The sequence below is a fragment of the Lipotes vexillifer genome, unplaced genomic scaffold (assembly GCF_000442215.2).
Source record: "Lipotes vexillifer unplaced genomic scaffold, Lipotes_vexillifer_v1.1 scaffold470, whole genome shotgun sequence".
In the NCBI taxonomy this organism is placed as follows: domain Eukaryota; kingdom Metazoa; phylum Chordata; class Mammalia; order Artiodactyla; family Lipotidae; genus Lipotes; species Lipotes vexillifer.
Window position 1 is genome coordinate 1,576,174 of NW_006799533.1, and position 14,369 is coordinate 1,590,542.

Sequence of the window (14,369 nt, forward strand, 5' to 3'; positions counted from 1 at the left end):
TATATATATATATATATATATAGTTTCTATTGTGTAGATAAAACATATTTAAAGTATTTCTATGAAATTTTAAAATTTATCCTACAAGAAGATAAAAAAACTTTAATGGTACTCTAAAATATAAAAATTATTCGGACTACATTTTCTGACCACGATTTAATAAAACCAGTGAAGTGGGAGAGTACTATACAAGATATTTAATTGCATTTTATCACTACAGAAATTTTAAAGGTGCCACATATGACAACTTAGATTAAATGAAGATATTGTTTGAAAGACACAAACTACTAAAACGTGCTTAAGAAAAAATAGATAACCTGAATAGTTTAAAAGGTAATATATCTTGTAGAGAAATTGAACTTGTAGTTTAAAACTTTCCAACAACAAAAAAGTCCAAGCCCAAGTGACTTCACTGGAGAATTCTACTTAATTCTTTAAGGAAGATACAAATCTAAACAAACTCTTCCATAAAACAGAAGAATAGGGACTGCTTCCAAACTCTTTTTAGGAGATTAGCATTACCCTGATACCAAAACCAGTAAAGACATTACCTGACAAGAAAATTACCAATATCCCTCATAAATATAGATACAAAAATCCTTAACAAAACATTAATAAATTGAATCCAACAGTATATATATATTTTAAATTCATGACCACTTGGCGTTTGTTCCAGGAATTCAAGGATGGTTCCAAGATTCTAAAAATAATGTAATTCGCCATGTCAATAAACTAAGGAAAATAAAACATATGATAATCTCAATAGAGGTAAAAAATGTTTTAAACAAAATTTAACATCCATTTATGATAAAAACTTTCAGTGAACTAGGAAAAAAGGAAACTTCCTTAACCTGACAAGGGGCATTTATGTCCCCCCAAAATAAACAAGCAAACAAACAAAAAATCTATGGCTGATATCAATCTTAATGGTGAGACTGAATGTTTTCTTCCAATGATTAGGAATCTAGGATGTCAGTTCACAATTCTTCCACTCAAAATTATATTGTAGTCAATGTAATAAAGCAAGAAATGGAAATAAAAGGCCTATAGATTGAAAAGGAAGAAATAAAGCTCTCACTATTTGTAGATGAGATGCTTGCCTACCTAGAAAATCCCAAGGAATCTACAAAACTAACAGAACTAATAAGTGAGTTTAATAGTTATTGTATAAAAGGTCAATATACAAAATTCAACTATATTTCTATATACTAGCAATGAATGATTGAAAAGTAGAAATTTAAGCAACTGAACCATTGATATTAGCACCAAAACCCATGAAATACTTTTATTATGTGCAGGATCTGTATGCTGAAAATTACAAAACTTGACGAAAGAAAATGAAAACCTAAAGATAAGAAGAGATGTGAAATGGTACTGCCATTTTGGAAACTATTTCTTATACAATTAAACATACACTTTACCATAAGTATCAGCAATCCTATTTCTTGGCACTAACCAAAGATAAATGAAAGCTGTGTCCACACAAAAAACTTGTACATAAATGTTCATAGCCACATTACTCATAACAGGCCAAAACTGGAAATAATCCAAATGCCCATCAGTGGGTGAATGGATAAGAAAATATGGTACATTCACAGTGATGTCAGAAACATGACAGAGTGAAAAAGTACCTTTGTCTCTCCCCTTCAATCTACAACCAATAAAACCCACACTCAACAAAGGTGCCACTGTCCAACACAACAGTTTGCCAGAGGACTCCACACATCTGTACATCTAAAGGCAGGTGAATTGGAACACTTAGAAGAGATGGAATGAGGGAACAGTGGAATCAGTGCCTGCAATCCTGGCCCTCTGACCACAGCAGCTGTGCCCACAGCTTCAGAGAACACAGTAGCAGCAGGGGAAGCAGCACATGTGACTACAGGCTCCAGACCACACCAGCACCCATGGCTACATGTAACTGACCAACAGTGGAGCCTGGGATCCTGTCCCTCCAGCCGTCGAGGTGACCACAACCTCACTGCCACTCCCCCACCTGCAGTGGCACAGCCCATGAACTCAATGAGATATAAGAAAACTCAGAAAGGTAGTTTAATGAGCTCAGGAATAAAAATGAATGAACAGAAAGAATATTTTACCAAAGAGACTGAAACTCTAAAAAGAAACAATTGGGAGATTGGGATTGACATATACACACTACTATATATAAAATAGATAACTAATAAGAACCTACTGTGTAGTACAGGGAACTCTACTCAATAGAGTGGATATATATGTATAGGTATAACTGATTCACTTTGCTGTACAGCAGAAATTAACACAACATTGTAAATCAACTATACGTCAATAAAAAAATAATTAAAATAAATAAATAAATAAAAAGGAACCAAAAAGAAACTCTGGAGCTGAAGAACTCAAGAAATGAGATGAAGAACACACATTAGAAGCACTGGAAACAAAGCAGACAATATGGAAGAGAGAATTAGCAAGCTGGAATACAGCAATCTAGAAATGATACAAGTAGAAGAGGAAAGAGAAATAAGATTTTTAAAAGGAAGAAATCCTGAGAGAGCTTTCTGACTCTTTCAGGAAGATCAACATTAGGATAGTGCATATCCCAGAAGAAGAGAGGGAAAAGGGAGCAGAGAGTTTATTTAAAGAAACAATAGCTGAGAACATCCCAAACTTGGGGAAGGAACTGGAGTTACAAGTCCATTAAGCTAAGAGAACACCTAATTACCTCAATGCAAAAAGACCTTTTCCAAGACACATAATATTAAAATTGTTAAAAGTGAATGACAAAGAATTTTAAAATCAGCCAGGGCAAAAAGGATGGTAACCTACCAGGGAACCCCCACTATTGGGCTATCAGCAGACTTCTCAGCAGAAACCCTACAGGCCAAGAGGGAGTGGAATGACATTCTCAAAATACTGAAAGATTAAAAACTGTCACCCAAGAATACTCTATATAACACAGTTATCATTCAGATATAAAGGAGAAATAAATGCTTTCCCAGACAAAGAGAAGCTGGAGTTCATAAACACTAGACCTGCCTTACAAGAGATGTTGAAAGGAACTCTTCTATCAGAAACAAAATGACAAAAATACACAAAACTTTAAGCAAGGTGATAAATAGAACCAGAAAATTGCCACTCTTTACCAAGATAGGTTTTTAAATACTTTATTATAGTATAAAGGTTAAAGGGAGAGAAAAAAAGAAAGCAGAAAAATAACTATAGCTATCTACAGTTTGGTAACAAACTCACTAAACAAAAACAGGTAATTTGAGACTACAAAAACAAAAGGGGACGAGGAAAAGGATGGAACTTATGCTTTTAAAAAATGTTCTAGTTCACTATAAATTATATCATAATGTGTGAAAAGCATGCTGAAATCAGAAGGCTAGAAAAATGATTAAATAGATTCTGGAAAGACCCAGTGTATAAAGATTCATAACATAATAGAGATGGATTTTAAAATCTTTGAACAAGATATAAATGTTTTCAATAATGGGTTCATTCATTCAACCAAACTCACTGAGTGCCTACTATGTGCCATGGCACTGTTTGAGGCACTGGAGATACAGCAGTTTAAAAAATGGACAAAATTTTCTTCCATCATGATGTTTAAATTCTGTCTCGTGCAGACCATCAATATAATAAATAAGTAAATAAGGTAGTAAGTTATAAGGTGAAAAATACAATAAGGATCATTAAATTAGGGTAAGGACAATGGAGGGGGATGCAACTTTGATGCTGGGAAAACTAAGTAGTCACCTGGGAGAAAGGTAGAGACTCCTACATTTTATACCTTAATACAAAATAAATCCTGGGCAGATGTTTTATTTAAATGTAGAAAATAAATTCAAAACATAGGTGAATTTTGGTGAATATATTAAAATCTTAGGTAGAGAAAGACTTTCTGACACTAAAGCCATCAATCATAAAGAAAAGGACAGATGTACTCAACTGTATGAGGATTATAAACTTCTATGTAGTGAAAAGCTAGGCAACCTGGGAAAAAATACTTGCCCTATCTATGATATAAAAAGGATATATTTAACTTTTCTATCCAATGGCAGTGATAAACACCCCGATTTTAAACGGGCAAAGGTAGTTTGCAAACAATGAAATACAAGTTCTATGAAAAAAGTAAAAACAATGTCAAATGTGCATTAGAACAAACATATTTACTAACATTGAAAAGATGAGCGATGGCTAGCGTGAAAGGGGAAGAAATGTACACTGCATCTTGGTGTGGAAAGTGTCAAAATCAATAGCCTCACAAACGTTCCTTTTGACACAGAATTTCCACCTCCGAGAATTTTTATTATAAAGAAATAAAATATACAGAGGTTTGGTCTCAAAGTTATTCATCATTTTTTGTAATAAGTCACAGCTTAAATGTCCAGAAATATCTGACAATTTAAATGAATGACAATTTAAACATCTATACCATGAAATATTATACAGCTGTCAAAAGGAATGTTGCAAATTTAAAAATCAGTAAAGTCAAATATAGGCAGAACTTCAGGCAACAATAAAAAATCTGAAATTAAAAAAATATATAATGTTGTAAATGCAAATGTAAATGCATGGAAATATAGTCATGATATGTCACTAAGTAATAAGGTTATTTTTAAAACAATGTATGATACCATATCCATAAACAAAAAGCCTAAAGAACCTTGAAGGGCATCTATTAAACATTAGGAATGCCTATTAATGGGAGGATTTACTGCTTGTTTGTATTTTCTGATTTTCCTAATAGTGAAATTTTGTTGTTTTATTTTTGGTTTTTAGCATAAAATTTATTTATGGTGCTTTAGAGTTTTAAAATCACACTGAATAATATGTGTGTACATATTACTCCACATTTTTAGTTTTTTATTATACTACACCTAGCACCCAGTAGGTAGATATTGTAGATAGCATTATTACCAGTTTACAGATAAAAGACCTAAAATTTAAAGTAGTTTAGTATTTTGCCAAGTGTCCAGTGCATATTAGATGCCAAAGCCAAGCACTGATTCCAGGTCTTACTCCAAATCTAATACCATCCCCCAGTCTGAAACAACAGTGTCTCTCACACAGGGACTATGGCAAATGCCACCCAAATCTATACCATAAGCATTTGTAATTTAAAAAACAAAACTAAACTAACACTTTTTGTTTGTAAGAAGGAAGAAATGCTTGCCTTGCTCAGTCTATTCAAATTTTGCCCCCGCCCTGGGCAGCCTCTTTGCAGAAAATATATAGTTAATATGCAGACATATCATTTAATTAAGTAGCAGAGTGAACTCTTCATTGATGGCTCATGATGAAAAAACAGAAAATGGAAATTCATGGGTAATTTGAAGAACTATTTGTATTCATTAGTCGCCCCTTTATTTTTCATGTTGTTTTTGTCTAGACACCAACAGATTACAATAGTAACCAATTCATTGCCTCTTTAGCAATACTCACTCCCCAACATTAATTCAAGTTGGTGAATGGTTAAGTAACTGGCCAAAAGAGTAGCAGGAGAAAAACTGCATGAATAATTCTGCAGTCCAGACATACGGGCTTTTTTTTTTTGAAGTACAATTGATTTACAATATTATATTAGTTTCGGGTGTACAACATAGTGATTCAATAATGTTATAGATTATATTCTATTTAAAGTTATTACAGAATAATGGCGATATTTCCCTGTGCTGTACAATATATCCTTGATGCTTATTTTATACATAGTAGTTTGGGGGAGGGAGACTCAGACGTGTGTGATTTTAAGAAGGTATCGTGTCCCTGTCACTGAGTACAGGTAAAAATGCCTTCAGATCAGTGCAACAGGAAGTACTCTCGTGAGATTACTCAGAAACAAGTCAAAATTAATAAAATCCCAATGGACATTAAGAGGTCTTTAATCAGCAAAACATGTTTGCTTTTGCTCTCAGTCCCATTTGCTCATAGACATCAACAGAACTAGGAATCAGAACACATCCAAGAAAAATGAGAAAGGAACACAAGTGAAGAGCAAGTAGCATTCTGCAATCCTCTGTTTAGAAAAAAACTTTGTAATAAAATTAGTCTCTACTAAGGATATTTTCACATTTTCAAACTAGAAGAACATTTACTTGTGAGTATGTGGAAATATTTTTTCAAGTATGGTACTTATATACCAATTCAAATGGAATCATTGTATACCCTCCCTCCCAAACATTCTGCTATCTTTCCATAGCTCCCTTTTTTTTCACCTCAGCATGAGCCCCATCTTCTAAAAGATAAGAAATCCATCAACAGCTCCCTCCCTCCCTCCGAACTTCAAACTGACTTACTAGTGTGAATTGAGAAGGTCAATGTCTTCATCACCATCATCGATCTTGGACAGCTGTTCCATCATACTTTAACCGCCAACAAATGCAAAAATATATCATTAGAGATTTGCTACATGGAACAGTGATGTGAAAAACTTATTTGAAGAAAAAGAATTCCTTAAATCTAAAGGAACCATGACTTAGCTCACTGGATGACCCAATCTTACAGAAAGAAATTTAGAATCATTGTCTAGAAAACTCTGTATTCCTATGGATACTTCTAAGACTGAATTTTGCAAGTCTTTCCCTCTCTGTTTCTCCCTATGTCTCTGTCTCTGCTTCTCTCTCTCTGTCTCACTCTTTCTATAAAGATAGAGATTAATAATATATAGATAGCACTGATGCAAGTAAATTATATCAGCAGCCTTGGAGGGCACCATAACTAAAAGGCAAGATATATCAAAGTAGTCAAAGACCTTTGATGTCAATTTATTTGGGTCATTGTGAGGGATTAAAAATGTACATAGCACGAAATGACTTCACTTTTTTTTGGCTGAAATTGGATACACTTGCTCTAGAACTTATAAACTGGTTGAACTCTAAAAAACTTATATGTCAGTTATTTGGAACCTGGGTCCCTGCACCACCTACTTTTCACATACTATGGATATCGTTTTCTCCTTGAATAGGTTTCAAGTAACTGCCTGAGACAAGGACTCCATAACTAATTGGATTTCACAAATCTCAATATCCTCCCTTTTCCCCTCTCTCTATATTTATATCTCACCTTTCATCTCTGCCTCTCAATTCACATGAGTCAGGGCTAAAGGATTAAAATGTACATAGTAAGATTCCATGTGTCTTATAGATTTATTTTTAAATGCAATTTAGCTATAATTACTCTGCAATTTATAATTTAGTTGCCCTAAAAATAACATTCTAATCAGTTATTTAAAACCTGGTATTCTGAGCCTGTGCATGTGATGAAGAGTGGCCCCCACTTGCCACAACTAGAGAAAGCCCTTGCACAGAAACGAAGACCCAACACAGCCATAAATAAATAAATTAATTAATTTTAAAAAATAAATAAATAAATAAATAAAACCTGGTATTTAATTTTTCTGTAGAAATGAACTTTATGTGTTGGTAATAAAAATCTTAGTCCTGTGGGAATACTTAATAAATCAAATTTATGTACATTTCTTTACTCCCAAACCTAACCCCCAAGTGTAACACCATTTTGTGATTAAATTTACTTCAAATTCAGCTTGAGTTTGTAGGTACTCATCTCACTTGTCCTATAATTTTCTGCCTTCTCAAGTCCCTACACTACCTAGTAACCCTTCACAAATCATAGACGTCTTTCCTGCCCTCCAGACAGGGTCAAGACAAGGCAGGGGCTCCCTCCAATGTGATGGTGGGTTTGGGTTTGGGGCACCAGCCTCACATGGTGGCAGAGCTCTGGAAGGTGAGGGACACATCCAGGGTCTATCAGATCCATTTTTTTCTGCTGAGGGTTCCCCTCTGCTCTCTATCCACTGAGACCTTCTCCTAACTCCTATTATGATTCTGTCCTCTCTCGGCCCACGCATGGGCAATCTGATACTTTCCTAAAGAAAAGTATCAGATAGTGGCTGCTCCTAACTAAGAGTCAAACAGACTTGGGGTAAGAACACTCCCTTCTATGACCTGTTCTTTTTTTTCCCCCAAATAGATCCAAAAAAGAAAGAAACATATTGAGGCTGGCAAAACAAACAAAACCCTTAGATAAAGCGTTGAAGAAACCCTGTATTGCCATAGATGGTCCCCAGAATAAATTTCACAAATCTCAATATCGCCCCTTACACTATCTATATATATTTATATCTCACCTTTCATCGAAGGGTTCGACACAAGTTACTTCTTCCACCTCGCTCTGGTCATAGCTAAAGGATTATAAATGCACATGGTAAGACTTCACATGTCCCTAGACTTATTTTTAAATGCACATTAGCTACAATTGCTCTACAATTTATAACCTAGTTGTCCTAAAAATAACATTCTAATCAGTTATTTAAAACCTGGTATTTCATTTTCCCCTGTAAGTGAGGCTTTATACATTTGTAATGAAAATCATAAGTCCATGGGGGGAAAAAGTCATGAATCAAGTTTATAGACATTTCTTGACTCCTGAACCCCTTCAGGAGTACAACTTTCTCCTCGCAAAATAAGTTTCTCTCCTTTCTTGGCCCATTTTAGTAGAGCCTCACACACGAGCATTTGGATAGTTTCCCAAGGGGTTTCGGCTGCATCTAAGAGTGATGAACAGATGAGTAAGAAGCATCCCTCTTATGACCTGTTTCTGTTTTATCCAACTAGATACAAAAAAAAGAAAGAAAGAAACATACTTACATAGGCTACAGTAAAAAGATTTAGAAACAATGTCAAAGACACTCTGTTATGCCATGAATACTCCTAAAAATGAACCTCCCAAATATAATCAACCCCTCTCCCCTTTCCTCTCTCTGTTTCTCTCATTCTCGCATGCTCTCTCTTCTCTGCATTTATATACATATATATATATTTTTTGTTGACATCTATCTTTATTTCTGTCTCACGTATTAGTGGTGGGTCCATCAGGTCTTCCTGTTGTCAATTCACTCAAAGCAGTGCTAAAGGATTAAAAAGGCACAGAGTCAGACACCCTATAATTTTCTCAGTTAAACTTTCTGGTTCAAATTAGTTTAAGTTAATGCTTTCACTTCTAAACTAGATGACCCTTTAAAAACTGACATGTAAATCGATTGCTTGAAACCTGGTAGGTCATTTTCCCCAGAAATGAGGCTTTATGTATTTGTAATGAATATCTTACACTTGTCAGAAAGGTAATGACTCAAGATTGAAGGACAGTTCTTTACTACTGAATCTGATCCAATGTGTAACAACCTTTTGGGGTGGAATTTATTTCAAATTCAACTTCAGTTTGTAGGTACCCAACTTTCTTGACCAATCTAACTTCCTGACCACGTCTGTGCTCCACAGGAAGCATACTCGTCTTTCCTGCCCTTGACATAGGGTCAAGTAACTACAGGCCTGAGTCAGGGGCTCCATCTGATGTGAACATGGGTCTGGATTTGGGTTATCGGCCTCACATGGTAGCTGATACAATTTATTATTATTCTCCTTGCTCCAGACGGCTTTCATCTTCCCCACACCCACTCCAGGAGAGTCGCATACACAGGCAATCTGACAGTTTCCCGAGAGTTTAGCTGCTAGTAACTGAGAGTCAAGACTGGGAGTAAGAAGACTCCCTCTATGTCTTGTGCCTCTTTTTCTATCTCAATTCAAAAGACAAAGACTATTCCACATAGAATCCTACCGTGAGCAAACATGAGAAACAGTATCGAGGGAACTCTATATTCCCATGGGTGCTCCTAAGGGTGAACATCCCAAACCTCAATCTCTCTGAATATGTTATGTTATGTATGTTTGTATGTGTGTACATATTATACATGTATTTATTTATCATATCTTACTTTGCCATGAAGAATCCTCCTGCCAATTCACTCAGGGTAGTGCTATGGTATTGTTTTGTTTTGTTTTTGTGCTATGGTATTAAAAATAGACATAGTAAGATACCACATGACTTCTAGACTTTTACATTTTTAGTTCAAATTAGCTATAATTACTCTTTTTTTTTTTTGGCTGCACTGTGCATCCTGTGGGATCTTAGTTCCCCAAACAGGGATTGAACCTGGGCCCTCAGCAGTGAGAGTGTGCTGTCCTAACCACTAGACCGCCAGAGAATTCCCTGCTACAATTACACTTAAGCTTATAAACTGGTTGGCTCTTAGGATATTCACATGTAAATCAGTGATCTGGAACTTGATATCTCATTTTTCCTAGAAATGATTCTGTACACATTGTAATGAATATTTTTGACCCACCAAAAAAGTTAATGACTCAAGGTTGGTTCAAGATGGTGGAGTAGAACGACGTGCTCTCACTCCCTCTTGCACGAACACCAGAATCAAAACTAAATGCTGAACAATCATCCACAGGAAGACACTGGAACTCACCAAAAAAGATACCCCACATCCAAAGACAAAGGAGAAGCCACAATGAGATGGTAGGAGGGGTGCAATCACAATAAAATCAAATCCCATAACTGCTGGGTGGGTGACTCACAAACTGGAGAACACTTACACCACAGAAGTCCACCCACTGGAATGAAGGTTCTGAGCCTCACGTCAGGCTTCCCAATCTGGGGGTCCGGCAACGGGAGGAGGAATTCCTAGAGAATCACACTTCGAAGGCTAGCGGGATTTGATTGCAGGACGTCAACAGGACTGGGGGAAACAGAGACTCCACTCTTGGAGGGCACACACAAGGTAGTGGGCACATCAGGACCCAGGGGAAGGAGCAGTGACCCCATAGGAGACTGAACCAGACCTACCTGCTAGTGTTGAAGGGTCTCCTGCAGAGGTGGGGGGTGGCTGTGGCTCACCAAGGGGACAAGGACACTGGCAGCAGAAGTGCTGGGAAGCTCTTCTTGGAGTGATCCCTCCCAGGGTCTGCCATTAGCCCCATCAAAGAGCCCAGGTAGGCTCCAGTGTTGGGTTGCCTGAGGCCAAACAACCAACAGGGAGGGAACCAAGCCACACCCATCAGCAGACAAGTGGATTTAAGTTTTACTGAGCTCGGCCCACCAAAGCAAAAGCCAGCTCTACCCACAACCAGTCCCTCCCAACAGGAAACTTGCACAAACCTCTTAGATAGCCTCATCCACCAGAGGGCAGACAGCAGAAGTAAGAAGAACTACAATTCTACAGCCTGTGGAACAAAACAACATAGACAGAAAGACAGACAAGATGAAAAGGCAGAGGGCTATGTACCAGATGAAGTAACAAGATGAAACCCAGAAAAACAACTAAATGAAGTGGAGATAGGCAACCCTCCAGAAAAAGAATTCAAAATAGTGATAGTGAAGATGATCCAGGACCTCAGGAAAAGAATGGAGGCAAAGATCAAGAAGATGCAAGAAATGTTTAACAAAGACCTAGAAGAATTAAAGAACAAACAAACAGAGATGAACAACACAATAACTGAAATGAAAAATACACTAGAAGGAATCAATAGCAGAATAACTGAGGCAGAAGAACGGATAAGTGACCTAGAAGACAGAATGGTGGAATTTACTGCTGCAGAACAGAATAAAGAAAAAAGAATGAAAAAAAAATGAAGACAGCCTAAGAGACCTCTGGGACAACATTAAACTCAACAACATTCGCATTATATGGGGTCCCAGAAGGAGAAAAGAGAAAGGACCAGAGAAAATATTTGAAGAGATTATAGTTGAAAACTTCCCTAACATGGGAAAGGAAATAGCCACCCAAGTCCAGGAAGCGCAGAGAGTCCCATACAGGATAAACCCAAGGAGAAACACACCGAGACACGTAGTAATCAAATTGGCAAAAATTGAAGACAAAGAAAATTTATTGAAAGCAGCAAGGGAAAAACGACAAATAGCATACAAAGGAACTCCCATAAGGTTAACAGCTGATCTTTCAGCAGAAACTCTGCAAGCCAGAACAGAGTAGAAGGACATATTTAAAGTGATGAAGGAGAAAACCCTACAACCAAGATTACTCTACCAGGCAAGGATCTCATTCAGATTTGACAGAGAAATCCAAAGCTTTACAGACAAGCAAAAGCTAAGAGAATTCAGCACCAGCAAACCAGCTCTACAACAAATGCTAAAGGAACTTCTCTAAGTGGGAAACACAAGAGAAGAAAAGTTTTGTCTACAAAAACAAATCCAAAACAATTACAAAAATGGTCATAGGAACATACATATCGATAATTACCTTAAGTGTGAATGGATTAAATGTTCCAACCAAAAGACACAGTCTCGCTGAATGGATACAAAAACAAGATCCATATATATGCTGTCTACAAGAGACCCACTTCAGACCCAGGGACACATTCAGACTGAAAGTGAGGGGATGGAAAAAGGTAATTCCATGCAAATGGGAATCAAAAGAAAGCTGGAGTAGCAATACTCAGATAAAATAGACTTTAAAATAAAGAAAGTTACAAGAGACAAGGAAGGACACGACATAATGTTGATCCCTCACACAAGGTCAACAACTGCAGGCCTGAGGCAGTGATGGCTCCAGCCACTTCCACTGCCATCATGGGTTTGGCTTTGAGGACCCTTACATAGTGGCAGAGCTCTGGAGGGTGTGGGACAGATCTAGGGTCTGTTCGCTCCATTCTCTTCTGTCGAGGGCTCATCTCTTCCCAGGCCACTGCTAGCCTTCCCCTTGTTTCCAAATATGAATCTCTCCTCATTTGTCCCACACTGTAGGCTGAATACTGTCCCACTAAAATTCATATGGTGAAGTCTTATCCCCTTTAATTCAGAATGTGACCTTATGGAAAGTAGCATTGTTGCAGAAGTAATGAGTCAAGATGTGGTCCTACTGGTTAGGGTGGGTTCCTAATCTAATATGACTGATGTCCTTATACAAAAGAAAAGAATGCCATGTGAAGATGAAAGCAGAGACTGGAGCGATTGACAGCAGCCACCAGAAGCTAGGAGGGAGGCATGGAAGAGATTCTTCCTCACAGCTCTCAGAAGAAACCAACCCTGCCAACATCCTGATACCAACTTCTAGCCTGGAGGATTGAGACAAAGTTTTGTTGTTTAAACCACTCGATTTGTGATATTTTGTTACAGCAGCCCTAGCAAACTAATACAACCCATTCTAGCAGAGTCTCACACAGGCAAGCTGACAGGTTTCTAAGAGCTTTGGCTACTAGTCACACAGATGGGAGTAAGTCTCCCTCTTCTGATCTGTTTCTCTTTTATCCAACTAGATCGAAAAAAGAATGTTACACACAGAACATGCCAACATTTTAGAAAAAGCATACAAGAAGCTTAGTATTAAATATCTCTGTGTGTGCATCTTTACATATCTATCTATCTCTATATAATCTCACCTTTCAGTGATGACTTCCTTACTGGTCACAGATATCAATCCATTCTGCTCACAGCTTAAGGATTAAAATGTACAGAAACATCATGTGATTTCATAGGCTTACTTTTTTCATTCAAATTAGCTAAGTTGTAGAGAAATAAACAAATTTTCAATTATGAATTGAAAATTACAAATTCATGCGTAATTTGGTTATTTGGAAATAAGTATTTCATTTTACCCTAGAAATGTGGCTTTACATGGTGGCAATGAAATTCCTAGGCCTGTAAAAGAATCCTTAATGGATCAAGATTTTAAAACATTTCTTTACTTGTGAACCTAATCCCAAGGTGTAACTGGTTTTTGTGTTTGCAATTATTTCAAATTCAACTGTAGTTGGCAGGTACCATCCCTCATACAGTATTAGTAGTATTATTCACTATAGTCACCATGCTGTACATTACATCCCCAGGGTGGCTTATTTTATAACTGGAAGTTTGTACCCTTGGACTTCCCTCACCCATTTCACCCACCCCCTACGCAGCCCTCACCCCCCATTCCTGGAAACCACCAATCTTTTCTCTTATTTATGAGATTTATTTCCTTTTAAGATTCCACATACAAGTGAGCTCATATGATATTTATCTTTCTCTAACTTATTTCACTTAGCATAAATGTCCACAAGTTCTACCCATGCTGTTGCAAATAGCAAGATTTCATTCTTTTTTTTTAAGGCTGAATATATCCCATTGTGTACATATATACCACAACTTCTTTATCCATTCATTGGTCAACGGACACGTTGTTGCCATGTCTTGGCTACTGTAAATAATGCAATGAACACAGGGGTGCAAATGTCTTTTCAAGTTAGTGTTTTCATTTTCTTCAGATAAATACCCAGAAGTGGAATCGCTGGATCATATGACAATTCTATTTTTAATTTGTTGAGAAATTTCCAGTGTTTTTCATAGTGGCTGTAACAATTTACATTCCTACCAACAGTGCACAAACCTTCCCTTTTCTCCACATCCTTGTCAACACTTGTTATTTTTTATTTTTCTGACAATGCCATTCTATACATACATACTTTTAAAATTTATTTATATTTATTTTTGGGGCTGCGTTGGGTCTTTGTTGCTGCACGCGGGTTTTC

General features: G+C 36.9%; 1 protein-coding gene across 1 annotated transcript in view; it reads right to left on the reverse strand.

Moving 5' to 3' along the window:
• Window positions 1-6,343, reverse strand: part of LOC103070005 (phosphatidylinositol 3,4,5-trisphosphate 3-phosphatase TPTE2) — a 58,985-nt gene extending 52,642 nt beyond the window's left edge. The window contains exons 1-2 of the mRNA XM_007471693.1: window positions 6,279-6,343; window positions 295-297 (exon numbers count right to left, since the gene is read on the reverse strand). Coding sequence (XP_007471755.1) covers window positions 295-297; window positions 6,279-6,343 — 68 coding nt within the window. The remainder of the gene's footprint in view (window positions 1-294; window positions 298-6,278) is intronic.
• Between the last annotated feature and the right edge of the window lie 8,026 nt (window positions 6,344-14,369).